The sequence below is a fragment of the Medicago truncatula genome, chromosome 1 (assembly GCF_003473485.1).
Source record: "Medicago truncatula cultivar Jemalong A17 chromosome 1, MtrunA17r5.0-ANR, whole genome shotgun sequence".
NCBI lineage: Eukaryota > Viridiplantae > Streptophyta > Magnoliopsida > Fabales > Fabaceae > Medicago > Medicago truncatula.
The window spans coordinates 38,536,822-38,554,907 of record NC_053042.1 but is presented as its reverse complement, the minus strand read 5'-3'; the positions used below and the strand labels follow the sequence as shown (position 1 = coordinate 38,554,907).

Genomic DNA, 18,086 nt, shown 5'->3' with positions numbered 1-18,086 from the left:
AAGGTATGCTAGCTAGCAAAGATGTAGGAAGATTGCTCTTTAGCCACCCTCTAATTGCTCTAATTCGCAACTATTGTTAGTTGAGCGGTAGTTAAGTGTTGTTCGTCTATTCAACAATAGTTAAGTACCATTTGATATTTTTTAGATTGGTTCAATCACTTTTTAAATCGGTTTAACCAATTTAAAAAGTTCTCAAACAATTGTTAGTGTCGTTGGGGTACTTTTGTTATTTCGGGTGCTTGAGAGCAAACCATGTATGCCTAAATAACAATTTTCGAGATGTAAGGCATGGCAATGGGGCGGGGTGGGGACGGGTTTTACATTCCTCATCCCCATATCCGATTCTCATATACTTACCCGTTACCCTACCCATATCCAACGGGGATGAGAAATTGAACCTCATCCCCGCCACATCTCCGTCCCCGCATTGAATAATATTTTTTAATAAAAAATAGAAGTTTTTTTTTGCAAACCCTAAAGAAATGTTGTAATGCATTATCAAGAAATACGCTCATTTTAACATTTGTTAGACCGGTTGATTTAGTTGCTCCTTTAAATATCAATGGTAGTTTTTATAACACGGCAATTATCAAACAAAATAACATGGCATATCAACATAAAGTAGTTTTCTTCGTTCGGAACAGGTTTGGGTATGGGTTCGGGGTGGGTACCTATATACCCGTTACCAGTCTCATACCCGTGTTTTGAAATTGGGAAAAACCCAAACCCATACCCAAACCCAGTTAAAATGGGGAAAATCCGTTAAATTGGGTTTGGTTCGGGCGGGTAATCACTGGTATGAGTTTTGTTGTCATGCCTAGATGTAACTAGAATTTTGTGCAGTCAGCACGAACTTGCATTCATGCAGTCAAGACAACATGGATATCCGATCTTAAACTGACAATTAAAAAAAATAGATTTAATTATTTTTACTTAATAATTTAAAATATCTTGATTGTGCGATCAAGATGATCAATGATCCCCATACCTGATTGGGTGATTGTGTATTCCTACAAACCGTAGAAAATTCGGGCCCCTAGGGACTATGCATTTTAGAAAGTAATCAAAATAATTCTTTCGTACATTTTTATTGTTTCAAAATCCGCAAGACAATTGTTCATTTTAAAAGTTATTTTCTCCTAATTAACAACAAAACAAACGTTTAGGGTAAAATTCTGGCCAATAGACTACTTTAAATGTGACCTCAACTCTAATTATGATGCCGTTATAAAGATTTTTAAGATCGTTGTATTATTGTCTCAATTATAGTTGCGGACCACAATTTAAAACTACCATGAAGAATAGCGATATATTGGAGTCAAATCAAACTGTTTTTTTTTTATAGAAAGAAACAAATCAAGCTGCTAGAAAAATAGTCTAATATAGTTTAAGTTCCCAAGTCAATTGAAAAGGAAAAACATGTATAGTATTAACCCACTGAATTAGGTCATGAATAGGACCTTTTGTTATTATTTTACAACAGCTTTGGACCTTTGAATATAAATGAAGGATCATAATTTAAAAGAGATTCTGTGTTGTCAACTGTAGAGAAGAGCTTAGAGCTATATGGAGTTTTTGTAAAAGGAAGCCAAATTATAGCCAAGTTAAAGATATTTTTAATTTTATAAAGTAAAAAGTTGAGAAATTTTAGTGGGGAAGAAAAAGGAGGGCCAAGTTAAAGATTGATAGCTTTAATAACTTGGCCACGCCCCTGCTTATTGTAGAGCACTTATTTAGCTACTACTTCTACCAATTCAATTACAACTTTATTGAAAAGAGAAACCAACTATCATAAGTACTTTCCATCAAAAAAAAAAAAAACTATCATAAGTACTTTTCACTTCTTTCTTTGGTCACCAACTTTATTTTTTAAATTTTAGTAGCAACAACAAAAAAAAATTATGTAGCAGCCTATTTTATTTCAATATTTTTATTTACACAATGAGTGTGTCACAATTTGTTAGGATTCGTCATCATTGAATATTCTCTAGTAATAAAATATTTGAAACACTACCATATCTCTAATTATACAATCTTATGTCACAAAATGCTACTTCTTATGTAGGCAAAGTTTGAAAATTTACCTAACTATAACCTAATAATTGTTGGAAAATCAAATTGGGTGCATGCTGATGAAAATAATTATATTTAGCACTTGAGAATTTAGATAACAAAACGATTAATTTATTTGTAACATCCTCATGGACACAGAAATTTAACCATAAATTCTTGAATATGTAAAGGCTTCTTCACTGCTAAGTGTATTCTAATCTACCTTCTTTGTACAAACATATCGTGTTTCTTTCTAGGACCTGTAGAAATGTGATGATAATACTCTTCTTTTCCAGATATATTAAACTTCCAAATGTGCTTAATGAAGCTCTGAAATCACTTAAGCGCCTCTTAATCGCCGCGGTTAAACAATGTTGGGATTAATTAATAGTGTTGCAATGCTTATTAGAAGAATCGATTGCGGCGGTGTTTGGTTGTTGAAGAAGATTGATAAGTGACCAAAACACATCTATCCTCGTCACATGTCTATTTGCCTGTTGTACAATACGATAATTGATATGTAAACCGACATTTTTAGCTTAAGTAGAAAAATGACAAAGTAAAAATTGAAATCACTTATATGCCACCATTTACTTGTTTTATTTTAAATATTTCAATCAAATATTAAATATTTTACCTCAACAATAAAGTGTGCCCATAGTTTTTTCTTCCTTGTTTCCATCTTTGCTTTTAAGATATTCAGCCCGAAACCTCGAATTATGTCGACTATCTCAAGGAAGAAACCTTGATCTTCACAAAGAATCTGCAGCAGAACAATGCAAATGAGTTCACATAGCATAGACTATAAAATTTTCAAATCATATACATTCTTATTCGGTTTCTTACCTCTATAAGCATTTGGCCAGGTGATTTCATGTCCTCGACTATAATTGGACATACCATTGTTTGGTTTTTTACTTCATATGCCCATGTAGCACCATGGTTTTTGTTATGTGCCACATTGCTGTCTTTTGGAACCACTTCATTTGCTTGCTCAATAAGCTAAACAAACAGAAAAAATCCAAAATTATTTCTGGTAGTGACTAATGAAGATTAAGCATATGAATTTAGTTAAAAATAAAATACAAAATTAGTTTACCTTTGTCTCATTAGGCTCTTGTAGTATGTCTGCATATTTGATGACACCGCGTAAGAAAAGCATGTATCTGATGGTGCGGTCTAACAAAGAATCGATGCTACACTGTGAAACCAGGAAAACATTTGTCAGCATGTTATATCAAAGAAAATTGTAGCTCATATCATGAATGATATTTTGTCATATATCACAAAGGTTTAATGAAGAATTTTTTTGGAATTGGAAACTTAGAATCACATGTAGATGAAATATTATAAGTCAGTTGAGGTTTCATTTACCTTTCCACCATGAGGGATGATGCCACGCAACTCTTTAAGACAGTCTTGAATCTGCTGCCGATCTTTTGGTCGTGGCCGAGTGCTCTCCCCCGGCTTAGCCTTCTTCTTGTTGGGCTTTGCGGGCTCGTCCAGTTTTCTAGGGTGTACCGGAACAGCCCTCTTAAGGTTGATGCTATTTCTATCATTAACCAACATACCTACTTGTAATTTTGGGAGTGTATCTTTCCTTGTTATAACACTATTGGACTTGTCCAAGTCAGAAACAGAATGCATCAAGTTTGGTCTAGTTTCAGTTCCATCAAGGTTTGCAAAATGTACTTGAGTTTGATTCAAGGGAGAAAGTTCTACCATCTGCTTTTTATTAGATGATAACAGCTCATTTTCAAAATTAGAACTATTAAAAGGATTGTTGTAAATTGCTTCACCTCTCAAAAGCTCTTCAATTCCTAACTCTGAGAATAACCTCTTCCGAGTATTATCAGTCGGTGTACCGGTATTCAACTCTGATATGCATTCAGAAAAGCCAGTATTATCAGTATCAGCACTCACCACTGGTGTAAGTAAATTCCCCCACCATTCACTACCTTGATCGCATCCCAGATCAAATTCCGTGCTATCCAAGAAACCATTCTCAGAATTATGTATTACTACAGATGTTTCTTTCTCAGCTAGTCCTAGATCAGTGCAATCAGGATTAAACTCTATTGATTCAGAAAGGGTATTATCCAATTGAATCATTTTTCTGCAGATACTAGTATCCTCTGATGAAGGAGCAAACCATTGGCAAAGATCATCCATGGAACTGAACTTCAAAAATTCTTCGGACATATCGACCAGCTCTAAGGTATTAGAGATTCCTTGTAGTAGTGTTTTTGAACTTGATGGTAAATCAACTTCAATCACAACATCAGATTGAGAAGAATGTTTGTCTTGAAATGAAACTCTGTCCATATTTTGCAATGAAGTCAATTCTGTATCTTGAACTATGCTGCTAGCAAATGAAGTTGAAACATCTGCAACTTCCTGTGCCATTATTTCAGATACAAATTGTTGCTCCAATGACTCAAAACAAGATTTTTCACCAAAAAGAGAGGTACTTTTGGAAATCAAGTTGTTCATAGAAGAGTTAGGCTGCAAAAAAGCTTCTATGGTATCTTTGAATTGGTCATTAAAAGATGAAGAATCAAATTCTACTGAAGTTATTCCTTCTTCAAACGAAGAAAAAACTTCTCTCAGATCTTTATGGTTTTCTTCATGAGCATATTTTAGATTCCAATCACATGAATTTTTAGAGGAAATGGAAGCTAGCAACCCGTTGAGATCATCATTTGTAAAATCCATCGATAAAACTTCATTTCCTGACCCGTCTATCATGTCAATACCGTTTATCTCCTTGAGTAAACTTTGTGTTTGATCCAAAAAATCTGTTGTCTCCAAAATCTGCAGCAGTGAAAGTATTATCATCCATCTAGTACTAGGTGAAGCATGCATGTTAACTAGCATAAAAAAAGATAATAAAATAGCTAATGAAAATGCTATTCCCTAATAATATTTCTGCATGCAAATCATGACAGAATAATCATAGTGTTTTATTATTTTATATATCCTGATTCTCTATATTATGCTAAAATACTTTTCCAGATTAAACATGATATAGATTTATACTTTCTACTTTCAAGCTTTTCAGATATAGGACTGCGATTTCACACAAGATTCAACCCTTCTTGTCAGTCAGGTTACTTAGGTCAAGCTTCAATATTGTAAAGAATTATAGGGCCTATTTGGATTGGCTTATTTGAGTTTATGTACTGACATGAGCACTTGTGAGCTGTTTGGAAGAGCTTATTATAGCTTATATGAAAGTAGTTCAACTTACTTTATCTTTCGTTATAGAAATAGTCTACACATAGAACACTTACATGATAAGCGCTTATACTATAAGCTCTTAAGTTGTTTATCCGAACATGGCTTAATCTGAATTATAGAATTATGAAGCTAGCAAGGTTCAAAAGCTTAAATAAATTATACAAAGTAAGATATAACATTCTCTCTTACCGTATTCTGAAACACTAATCAGTTCCAAAAACCGGGATGTCATGTGCATGATCTCCTTTTAATTTTATCATAATAAAACTTATCTACACAAATTGATTTTCATCATGTCATAAAGTCATAGTATTTCGCCATACTAACCTTATTTCTGGATCCAAACAGTACCACTCCACATGCATTGACAGGTATGGCTACAATTGTCTACAAATCAAAATTGTACATCAATATTAATTGCTAACAGTTTTGAACAAGAAAGATAATCAAATAATCATACTTAATGTGGTATCAGGACACTTATTAAGTTATATTACAATTGATTTGGTGACTTTAAACAAAAATAATTACATATAAGCAAAATTATGGAATACATTTTCCTTGTTGATGAATTTTATCACCTTAATTATCCCAGAAGATAATTGTTGATACAATCCAGAATCATCCTGAAGAAAGAAAGGAAATTCTCAAGAAATAAGTAAACTAAAAACAAGAGAAAAATGGAATCTGAAATTATATCAGTTGAAATTGAAAACTATACCTCAGAACTAACTGAATGCAACCAACTATGCTTCCCTGTGAAAGCAGCTTCACCAACAATACTATATCAAATAATATCAAAACTGCATTAGCCTTTGTTTTTTCATTAATGAGTAAGTACATTAAGAGGAGGAAATGCATTTGGAAAAATACCTAACTTTATCAAATTAATTTTTGTGAAAATTAGAGGTTTTTAGAAACATGAAACTAAACAATAAATTAGTGAACAATGGTCAGAGTGGAAATAGACTTGGATCTCTTAAGCAAGGTCTCAGATACGAGTCTTGTAGACGGGAAAAAATGTGGTTGGTAGAAGAGACTCTGCTAATGGTTACCGGTGAGATTTTCGGACGGAAATTAGTACAAAGCTACTTCACACCAATTATATAGTTACAAAAATTAAAAAAAATTAAAATTATTACCCTTCACCCAGCAAATGCACTTGTGGAACTATTTTTGTAATCTCTTCTCCCAATTGCTCTTCATAGTATGTTTCTTCCACATTCAACAACCTGTAAAATTTCAAACATTCAAGTAAAGTAAGGTAAGAAAAATCAAATCATAGTGAAATGTGAAAAAATGTATATAATAAAAGAAAAACTTACATAGGATTCCTTTGATGAAAGCGCCAGAAAATGGCATAAGACCAACCATCCCCGTAAGCACAAAGAGTCTTAAGCTTATTCCTTAAACTAAAAGACATTGCCATTTCCATTTGAAACTAACTATATGGTTATTTCCTTATTTATGTATCTAACTATACATGAAGATGATTATCAGAAGAAAAAAAAAAGGTGAAAAACAAAAAACAAACAAAGTAGGTGTCAAAGGAATAAAAAGGGAAAGAAAAACACTGGACAAAAATGTTGTCAGGTTTGTCTTGTCTAGTTTTCACTTCCAATCAAATCTAAATGCACATTAGTGATTCATTTATTTAATACTTATAAGTACACTGTGTATAGGTCTTTGATTAGGGACAGAAAAACAAACATTCACTTCTAGAGTACTATTTCATTCCCTATAGCTTCCTATTTCCAACACAATTTACAGCATTAACTTCCCTACCATTGGTCCCACTCACCACCTATAAACATTTGGGAACATCGCTTTTGCTCTTTATTATGTCATCTGCCTATAATTGTTCATAATTTCAAAATATTCCCATTCATTGCAAACAACAAAAAAAGATTTGTTTAATCTTTTCAAATATACCAATATTGATTGAATTATATGAAATTATATCAATGTACTTGCAAAGATAAGGGAGGTTTTGTTCTTACCGAATATTTTTATCAAATTACAACATTAGGTATATGCCTACAAATATACTAGTATTAACCAAGAAATTACTAATATTATTAGTAACAAATTTTTTTTTTTTTTTTACTGAACATAACTACTAACTGCTTAAAGAACAATCAAAGAATTTAATATAAATTTTTGGTACAATGAAAAGGTATAATTAAATGTAGAGAAAATTGTGGTCATATTTTTTTTGTTATCAAGCAATACGCATGCATGGTACAATTGAAAGATTAGATAACAAATATTTTGTTATTTAATGTGCTCGTGATTATATCATAATAATCATATTTCTTCATAATTCATAACAATTTATGGGAATAATTTTAATTTATGGTCATTGAGTTTGAGCATCTTTGTCTTCATATCATAAAAAATTGTGCATCTTTAACACCAAAAAATAAATAAAAATCGTGCAAAATAGTTCATTATTAAAGTTGGAACAAAATAGTTCATGATTGTACACTGTAAATATGAACCAATTTATTTGATATTAAATTGCATATTTGATCCTTAACAATTTGGGTAAGGTTTTGGGTAAAAGTGTGGTGTCTTTCTCTTAACGGGTCTTGGACGTTTACTCCATTGCCCCTCACAGCACTTCTGAGACTCCCCAACAAACTGGTATCAGAGTCCTGGTTAGGCTCGCTGGGGTGGTGGGAGCGGGATCCTAGTGTGGATCACACTAGTGATGTGAGTAAATCACACTTGAGGGAGAGATTGTTGGAAATCATGTGTGAGTGATTATATCCCACATCGACTAGAAATTGAGGAAATGTTAGATATATAAAATAGGAAACTCATAAACTTGTTGCGTAGAGATGTTTGAAGACAAATATGTTATATATAAGATTTTAGGTAGAGATGTGGCGTCTAAGCCTCTTAGGGGTCCTGGCTGAGTTTTTAATTAAATTTTTATTGAAGACAAATGAATATAAGATTGAGTCCAGTTTGTTTGAAGATATAGAAGAAGAACATCATACACTTCACGGACTTATGACACAAATTATCACACACTATGAGCTATTTTAAGATGGAAAACAGAAATAACTAATTCTCTTAATGTTAGAAAAGTTAGTTATGATCATTGAAGCCTGTGTGCATGATAGGTTAATGTAATCCATCACTAAACTAGTATAAGTAGTTGTAAGCTTTGTTTTTTTACTTATACGTAACTAGTTGTAAGCTATGTTATTGGTTCATTCTGTAAGTCTTTGTGATTAACACTATGTTTTCTCTCACTCTCTCTTGTTTTCCCTAGTTTTCTATCAATCTATGATTCTCTCAACAATTTTCCCGAATCCTGCGTACGCAGGAGTTTTAGTGCACCGGATTGTTCTTTTTTTTAGGACTATTTTCTGCATAGAAATCCTTTAATAGAGTTGCGGTAAATTCGAATTAAGGAGAATCCTCGGGCATTGGTATGAAAGGTTGCAGAATTCAACGGCCCAATGATTCTCAATCAGTGACAACTAGCTAATGAGCAAAAAGCAACACAATAGTTCTAAAAGACTCGGAAATGATTAGAGCATTTTTAGTTTAGGAAATGTTAACTAAATTACCTACAAGAGTAAAACATTACCTACCTTAAAAAAATTAACTAAATTACATACAAGAGTAAAATATGCTATATGTGTGTAAATAAGTAGGGAGGAAGGTTTTAAATAACAGTCGTAGTCAAGGTCACCGTCGCGTATAGGATTTTGCGCAATTTCGGTTGTTACGGATGTTGCATTATGGATTGTGGTTGTCACGGTATGAATTAATTACAACATTGCACAACTTTTAAATAATGATAGTAACGTAAATAACTTAAACTATAGACAGATATGGAGTTCTAAACTAGATAAGAAGATAACGTTATGTAATTTATGATCAAATACGTACTAAAATATGATTTTCATCTATCTCAATTGAAACAATATCCAATTTCTATGTCTATTGTCATGAACGACATCTTTTGCGACTGTAACAATGTATCGTCGCGGCTGTAACGGTGTTTCCCAAGATTTTTGTTCACTCTATAAAAATTGTGAAAACAGTAACGTACTAACGTCGGCTACCTTAACTTTTTGTTGCGGCCTTTTTCTCGGGAATTAACTTTTTTTAAAACCTTGGTAGGGAGTATGTGCTTATTGCATCAGTAGTATAGATGACATGGCATATTGCATCCAAGTCAACGTACGTAAGGCCTTTCATAGTTCGTACTAACGATGAATTGAAGGAACTGTGTAGATCTGGTCAATCCATTCAATTGATTGATAACATGTAAAATTCTAATGCAACTTAGCTAGTATATTATTATCTTTAGTAGCTTTTATATCTTTTGGGTAATGTTTTGCCTTAAAAGTACAAGGGCAGTGGATCCTTTTTTGAAATAAGACAGAAACTATAATGAGTTATAATCGTGTTATGTTTTCTTTTTACGTACCAAATTAGGTGGCACATCTCATTGTGTCTTTCTTTGCCCTAATTTAGATACGTGTTTAGGCTTAGAATTAAGAGTTTTTTTAAATTAAAAGAATATATGATTTTAAATTTTATCTATAATAGTCCTTCCGCATATTCTTGACGTTTGCATGATTTCAGAATGTAATCTCAGTCCAAAATCCAATCCACAGTCTAAACGTAGAAGCAAATTTGCCTGTATTGCATTGCAATTTGCAAGTGTTGATACATATTTATCCTCACCAAACCACAACACAACTTTTTGACCCACTTATAAATTGTCTAAAATATCAAAATAACATTTTGTCACTCAAAAATCATATAAAACAAAAAATTACTTAATGCCATAAAAAATTTGTCATGTGCTCTTCTACCTTATGTTGTACTGTTCTGTCCAGTACTTACTGTTTTGCAAACCAAACACACCCTAAACTTAGAAGCAAATTTGCCTTTATTGCATTGCAATTTGCAAGTGTTGATACATATTTGTTTGCTTGCATCTTGTATTAGTTTTCAAGTGCGTTCATATTGATATATTAGGTGAGTTTATTTTTTGGACACATTTTTAAACCAAAAGTGAACTGTTTTTATTAAAATTGATTCGAAAAATTAATTTAAAATGTATTAAAACTTTACTTTAAAACATTTTAGTTCACTAAATTTTTCAATACATTAGATTTAAATTAATCAACAATTGATTAATTAGTTTGTTTTACCAGATTCCCCATCACATCAAGGAAATATTGATAACATTCGTGATGAAGCATCTGATGCAAACTTAGTCGACATTCTCTGTCGTGAAGAGTTAAACGAGGATGTGGTACCGATAGAGAATGCTCAGGAAGATCTTGGTTGGGCCATAGTGGCGACAGACTCTAACTTATCACACTTTAGTGAAAATGTTATTCATGAAATGCAAGTTTTAGAGCTTGTTCCTACTGTGGCCCAACAAAAAATGGATTTTCTGAGCGATTTTTGGGCTAACATGGGTCAGAAGGAAGATTTTGTTAAGGATCATGTTAATTAGTGCCCCCGGGACACTCGTTAAGGAAACTAATAAAAGTAAGTTTTAAAATGAAAGTAACACTTTTTATACTTTTGAAAAGTTGACAGTACAAGTTCCAATACAATACTTACCACATTTGACTCCTTAACCAGCACTGGTTAACATTATCCTTTTGTTAATTCAGACCCAAATCAACAATTTCAGTTGGTGATTCCAAAGAAAAAGAAAAACAAATTAAAGGAACACTCTGAGGCTAGCAAAGAGTTTAAGGTTGGGGCTTCCCGTCGTTCGCCTCGCTATTAATTGGTTTAATGTTGCTCCTCTAAATTATGGTTGTTTCATTTGTTTCTGCTTTTTTTTCTTTCTTTTCTTTTATTCTCGAGGGTTTTAGTTTATATCCCCCCTCTATTTTATACTCCCTCCGGTCTTATATATAAGAAACAATTTACTTTTTTGATTCATTGAATAGTTGATGTATTTGGTCTATTTCTAGGCTAGGTACATCAATTATTGAATGAATCTAAAAAGTTAACTTTTTTTTATAAATAGAATCGGAGGTAGTACTTTTTTCGATCTATATATTCCAAGGTGCTGCAGCTGGAACCCTTTATTTTGCCTAAAAAAAAATTAGTTAGTTTGTTTTTAATGACTACGGTACTTCGTTTATTAATAGCACGAAGACCAAGGTTTGTCATACTCCTTCCGTGTCAAAATATAAACAAAATTTACTTTTTAGGTTTATTCATTTAATGATGTATGTGGTTCATAATATAAATCACATACATCATTAAATGAATGAACCTAAAAAGTGAATTTTGCTTATATTTTGAAACGGAGGGAGTATGTCCCTCGGAGATGGAATTTGTTTGTACTTTTTAATTATATTTCTTTTTCAGTAGTTTATGTTTTCCTTTTAATTTCTTGGAACAAAGCTTTGAATTGAAAAACTTCTACTAATAAAAATCCGAGTGGAAGAAAGAAAAGGTGAAGGGAATCTTCCACTTTTACTGAGGTAAGAGCTAAAGCAGATAGTTACAGTTATAGGCCCACCATACCACACATTTGCTTCACGACACAAAACACACAGGCTTTAGTGACCTATGCATCCATAATGTTGTCTATGAAAGTGAGACACCACTTTCCCCATGCTGTGCGCACCGCAACCTCAAACTTGTGTTAGTTTATGCGGTCCATTGCGATTATATCCGGTTTAGTGTATGTTTTATTATGTGGTGGTGAAAATTAAGTTTGATAAAATTGAGTTTGAGAGAATTGATTTGATTAAAAATGAGTTGAATTTAATGATGAAAAGTTATAACAATGTCAAGCCCATAAATACTATAATTGAGAATTTTTTTTTTTCTGACCCTTTTGTCCAAAAAAAATACAAGTCTGACCCCCTTTGAATTTTTTTTTTTAAAATGACCCACTTTTGATTTTTTTTTTTTTTGTCCTTTAGCGCGTTCCCGCCATTTGAAACGGCGGGACTGGCCGCCGGTCTGACACATGTCACATCGTGACTGGTCAGCTTTTTCTTTTTATATTTTTTTTTGTCATTCCCGCCATTTGAAATGGCTGGCGGGACCGATTTTTTTATTATTTTTTTTCGTTTTTTGCTTTTTTTAATTTATTTGAGAAAAAATTTCAATTTTGCACCCAGGGGGAATCGAACCAGGCGCATATGAGTCATTGCCATTCAGTGTTACCACTAAGTCAATGTACATTTGATGTTAATTTTTCGCATCCAATAATATATATACCATTTTTTAAATCAGTTTCACACACCACAAACCATCCAGTTTTTCATTTTTGTTTTTTTAATTGGATAATTTAGGATCTCCGACGAATATATATATAATTTATCGGTGAAAAATTATCCGACGAAATAATTTTTTTCACCGATAAATTATATATATATATATATATTATTATTATTATCCGACGAAATATATATTTTTCACCGATAAATTATCCGACGAAATGACATATATATTATTTCAAGATATATATATTCCAAATAAAATCTAGATTTTGTTCATATTCGAGTAATTTTTCAAAATAAAATATAGAATCCAATTAAAATTATAAAATCTCCTATATTTTTTTTTTGTCAAATAGCCTAGTAGCTAGAGAAATTTACCTTAAAATCTAAGCTCATGGGGACCCTATATTTATTTTTTTTATAAGACTTATATTAAAAAAACAAAAATGATTTTTTTTTTTTTAGGGAACAAAAATGAAAAATTGGATGGTTCATGCCTCATGGTGTGTGAAACTGATTTAAAAAATGGTATATATATTATTGGATGCAAAATATTAACATCAAATGTACATTGGCTTAGTGGTAACACTGAATGTCAATGATCCATATGCGCCTGGTTTGATTCCCCCTAGGTGCAAAATTGAAATTTTTTCTCAAATAAATTAAAAAAAGCAAAAAACGAAAAAAAAATAAAAAAATCGGTCCCGCCGTTTGAAATGGCGGGAATGACAAAAAAAAATAAAAAAGAAAAGCTGACCACTCACGATGTGACATGTGTCAGACCGGCGGCCAGTCCCGCCGTTTCAAATGGCGGGAACGCGCTAAAGGACAAAAAAAATAAAAAAAAATAAAAGTGGGTCATTTTGGAATTTTTTTTTCAAAGGGGGTCAGAGCTGAAATTTTTTTGACCAATAGGGTCAGAAAAAAAAAAAAAAATTCTATAATTGACTCTGGTTGCCGGGAAAGCTCCAAATATGAGCTTCGGCAGACTCAATTCTGTAATGTAGAGTACTTTGTATTTTTTCAACCAAACACCAATTTTAGAGAAGTAAACCATGTTCATAGCGTTTTGGCGTGTGTTAGGGCATAGAGACAACCAAACATACACTTAAAAGATTAATCTTTGCAATTCAAAGTTGCACTTAGATGATAATCAATTACACAAGAAAAACTTGTGCTAGTATGTTTTACACAAAGAAGTATTTTTTTTTCTTCATATTTCTACTTTTTTTAATAATAAAAAACCATCTTTAGCCTTTCACATATATTAATGATTTATTCTTTCAAAAAAGATGATTTACTTTTTTTACGAAAAAATACTTCTATTAAATATATTCACTTCGTCTTTTATTATAAAACCTCTTAAAAGATTTCAAGATATTAAAAAAAAAATAGTTGTAATAATAAACTTATTAAATTGTATCATCGTAAGTTTAACTCAAGTGATATCACATTATATTATATATATAGAGGTCGGGATTCGAACTTCAAACTCTCCATTTATTCATCTTTTAAAAGTAAATTTTTAGTCACTAAACTATTTGACAAAGAAAAATATAAAAACTATATGTCACGCTTGCATAATTATTCACATATTTAATAATATACTAAGAGAGGAAATAACAAATTTGTTTTTCCTGGCTTATCTTGGCTGTGTGTTCTCTTTCTTCTTCTTCTTCTCTTATGTGAGCCGTCACCAAAACCTTAGTTTCTTTTCCATCATCCATCAAAGATGGGTGATTTATGATTTTTGACCCGAAATCACCCCTCGAACCTGTTTTTCTCTTTCCCTTTTATTGAAACAGGTGATTTTTACGTCTATTTTGTTTTTTCTTTCGTGATTTTGTTGTCTTAGTACGACGTTGTTTGTTCGTCGTCTTTGTGCGGCATTTTTTTGTCTTTCTTATTTTGTTCGGTTCAGATTGTCATATCAGCTTAGATCCAATGCAGATCCAATCAATGACTTTGGCGTCGTCAACATTGCAGATCCGGAGATATGGGTATTCCAAAGACTTGAATATAGTCATAAGTGTAGGCTTTTTTACTTTGCCATTTTATGCTATTAACATGGATGTTGTGAGTTTGCTCGCAAATTCATCCTTTATGTTTTTAGCAAATTTGCATTGTATCGATGTACTCTATCAATTTGAATGAATGAATATCATTTATTTTTGTAAGAAAAAATATGTTTCCTATTATAAATGTATTTTTTTTTTCTTAACGAAATCATCCATGTTTAAGTTTGAGGAGGTCATATGGGAAGTTAATGATATACTAAGAGAGGAAAAACAAATTTGTGTTTCCTATTATAAATGTATTGGTTTTTTTTTTTAACGAAATCATTCATGTTTAAGTTTGAGGAGGTCTTATTTTAGGAAACTATAAATATGGAAATTGAGTCCTCATAATTTGGGATAAAAAAAGTATAGTAAAATATATTTTTAGTCCGTACAAAAAGTACTGAAGCTAAGTCAAAATAAAACAAAAGAATCCATCCTACAACAACAACAAGAGCAAAAGAAGTCAATTTTTTTTTTAAAAGAAACCAAATTAGTCCATCAAAATTACAACTTCTGAGACCTTAACCTTGAGAAGGCGATGTCTTTATTGAAGACACTAAATGGGACATCTTAGCTGAAGAGAAAGAAATTGAAGGAATGTTGTTTGAAAAGCCCGCTTTAAGACATGGAGAAACATCTTGAGCCTTCATTCGTCAAAGCTCCATTAACAGTATGATGTTTAGCCGAGTCGTTGTAGATGATGGTACTCTCCTACAAGTTATGCCACTTCTAACATTAAAGAAGTTAGGTAAAAATATCAAGGATTTGATCCCAACCAACATAAAAATGGCTAGCTTCATGGTTGAAGCGTCTAATGCACTTTTAGTTATCATATTTGATGTTGTCGTGGGACCAAAGGAGGTACGGTCTTATTTCTTTATCATAGATGGAAAACCCTTCGGTCATTGATATAAGCAAAATTCTATTTTTTAAATACATTCAATTAATAATGTATGTGGTCTTTATTATATGTCACATACATCATTAATTAAATGTATCTGAAAAGTGAATTTTTGCTTATATTAGTGACCGGATGGTGTAATTAATCAAAAAAAGAATACAATAACTATAATTTATTAAATATAAACAAAAGTTGCTTGATTTATTTTTTTATAAGAGTGATGCTAAATGGTACGAGGGCTTCAACGCACGAAGTTGCACGACTTGTTACACTACAAGCAATTTACTTTATTGTTAAACTTATTGCTAGTTTATTGGTGCTTTTGTGTTCTTATATATAACATATAGTAAAAAAAAAAAAAAAAAATTGTTACAAGAGATATCATACACATATAAGGATATCCACCTTTCCACATGTCAATGATGAGATGAGACAAAGACATGCATGATTTGGAAAATACACAATATGGAAACGTGTCTTTGCATCTCAGAGGTATATTTAGCCACCTTGACTTAAATTAAAATTTTTAAGATAAAATATCAAACTACAATTATATGTTGATTCATGCAAATTTGATGACGGAATTTGTCATGCACCGCATTTTCCTTTTTATAATATCAAGAAATCAAACTTTTATATCAAGTAAAATATGGCTTTTTTGGTAGTGGCCGAAAGTAAAATATGGCTTGAAATTACATTCTCTTATTTAATAAAGGCAAGCAATTAAAATTTTAATTCTAGGAATGCTTTTAAGTGAAAGTTGCTTGAATATTTTTTTTACTTAATATAACCAATAATTATTTCACTAAATTTTGTTTTTTAGGCAATTATTTTCACTAAATAAAATCAAGTAATTAAGCAACTCTGATAAAAAAAATTAGACAACTTGTTGAGTTAACTTGGCACATATACTAAAACGTAGCACCTATAATAGAGCCTATTGGTAAAAACGGGTAGTAACGTACTCCTTCGGTTATATTTATAAACAATTTTTGCTCTTTTAAATTTATTAAATAATCAATGAATCCGAAAAATTATAACTTTATAAATATATATCAAGAGGGAGCAAGTAACTTACTACAATCTTGCGTATATAATTGGATTGGCAAAACTAAATCTAATCAAAGCAGTCAAAAACAATAACATTGGTAATCATATATTCTTCTCCAATGTCTCTCTGTTTTTTTTTTTTTTTTTTTTTGGTACATATCCAATGTCTCTCTAAACATATATAAATTGATTATGATTTTTGTTATCATTATGCTTGTATTTCGAGAATAAATTGAGAAATCACTTTTTACAAAGTCAACTACTTTTTATGATTTGTCAAGTCACCTTTTTCTTGCTGTAATTCATTGTACTTTTTATTCATCAGTTTTTTTAATAACTTATTAATCAGCTAAAAAATTTAAAAAGATTGAAAAAGTAACAAATAAGTAAAAGAAAAGAAATTAAAATTTATCAGTCTAACTGTACAAATCAAAAGTTAAATGTATATTTTATCTCTACAAAATGCACACTTTCTAAGTTTAATCTTTATTTAATTTTAATTGTCTTTTTAGTGTTACAAAATCATGAACGTAGGTTTTAGTCCTTGCTATTAAACATCATGCATTTTTACTGATTTTTTAAAACATGATTATAACATTGTAAAAAGTTCTTATGTGAAAAATGAGTTCAAAATTGAATTTTGTTACTTTTATTTTAAATTTTTGACATTTGAAAAATCTGTATTTTATTCATCTCATGTTAAAAATTATAAATTTTAAAAAATATATTTTTTATAATGTTATAAATATGCTTGCAAAAAACATTAAAAAATTTAAGACTTTAAGACTAATTAAACAAATTTAATTTAACGGGAATTAAAACGGTGTAGGGTAATTTTTCAAGGACTAAAAAATTATTAAAATAAACTAAAGACTAAACTTAGAACATTCTCTCAAAAAATTAAAATTAGAACTTATAAGGGAAGCTTCTAAAAAAAAATGGTCTGTTTTGTGGAAGCTTTTTAGGGACCATATTTCTACGAGAAGAAATATATCAAGGCGATTCCCGTGAGTTTAGCTCAGTTGATAGAGATATTGCATTTTATATGCAGGGGTTGGGGTTCGAACCTCGGACACTCCACTTCTCCACAATTAAATTGTGTGAGCTCTAGCCACTGGATTACTTGATCAAAATATATATATATATATATATATATCAAGGGTAGTCATATTGATCCAAAACCTTCTTTGAATTGTGTTTTTTTTTTTTTTTTTTTCTTGTGATACCGTGGAAGAATATTGATCCATATTTTCTTGCATTGTCGATTAATTGACGAGATTTGGAGAAATATTATGTGTTGGCTTGGTTTTAATTTCATCACCCCTCATAATTCGTTTACCAATCTTGAATGTTGGAGTTGGGAGGCGAGAGAAAGAAGATGTGAAAAGGCTTTTGGTTGGTGTGGCATGCGGCAATTTGGAAAGCAAGAAAATTTTTCAACAATCAAAATTAAAGAGGTAGGCGAGATGGTGGATGAAATTACGGTGTTATCTTGGAGGTGGGGGTTCGCTAGATTGAAGTGTACGCCTTGCTTGTTTTATGTGT

General features: G+C 31.4%; 1 protein-coding gene across 1 annotated transcript; it reads right to left on the bottom strand.

Annotated features, from left to right (window-relative positions):
- Positions 1-2,123: 2,123 nt before the first annotated feature.
- LOC25484550 (transcription factor EMB1444) lies at positions 2,124-6,994 on the bottom strand. The gene is made up of 10 exons (XM_013613397.3): positions 6,618-6,994; positions 6,435-6,524; positions 6,014-6,074; positions 5,874-5,918; positions 5,620-5,679; positions 3,427-4,866; positions 3,152-3,253; positions 2,899-3,054; positions 2,690-2,815; positions 2,124-2,546 (listed from the first exon to the last, which is right to left on the bottom strand). The coding sequence occupies exons 1-10, from the start codon at positions 6,725-6,727 to the stop codon at positions 2,433-2,435; spliced, it is 2,304 nt and encodes a 767-aa protein (XP_013468851.1). The 5' UTR covers positions 6,728-6,994; the 3' UTR covers positions 2,124-2,432.
- Between the last annotated feature and the right edge of the window lie 11,092 nt (positions 6,995-18,086).

Coding starts and splice junctions, on each gene's coding strand:
- LOC25484550 (XM_013613397.3), bottom strand. CDS start 6,727: ATGGAAATGGCAATGTCTTTTAGTTTAAGGAATAAGCTTAAGACTCTT. Junction 6,075..6,434: donor GTGCATTTGCTGGGTGAAGG/GTAATAATTTTA, acceptor TATTTGATATAG/TATTGTTGGTGAAGCTGCTT. Junction 5,919..6,013: donor TGCATTCAGTTAGTTCTGAG/GTATAGTTTTCA, acceptor TTCTTTCTTCAG/GATGATTCTGGATTGTATCA.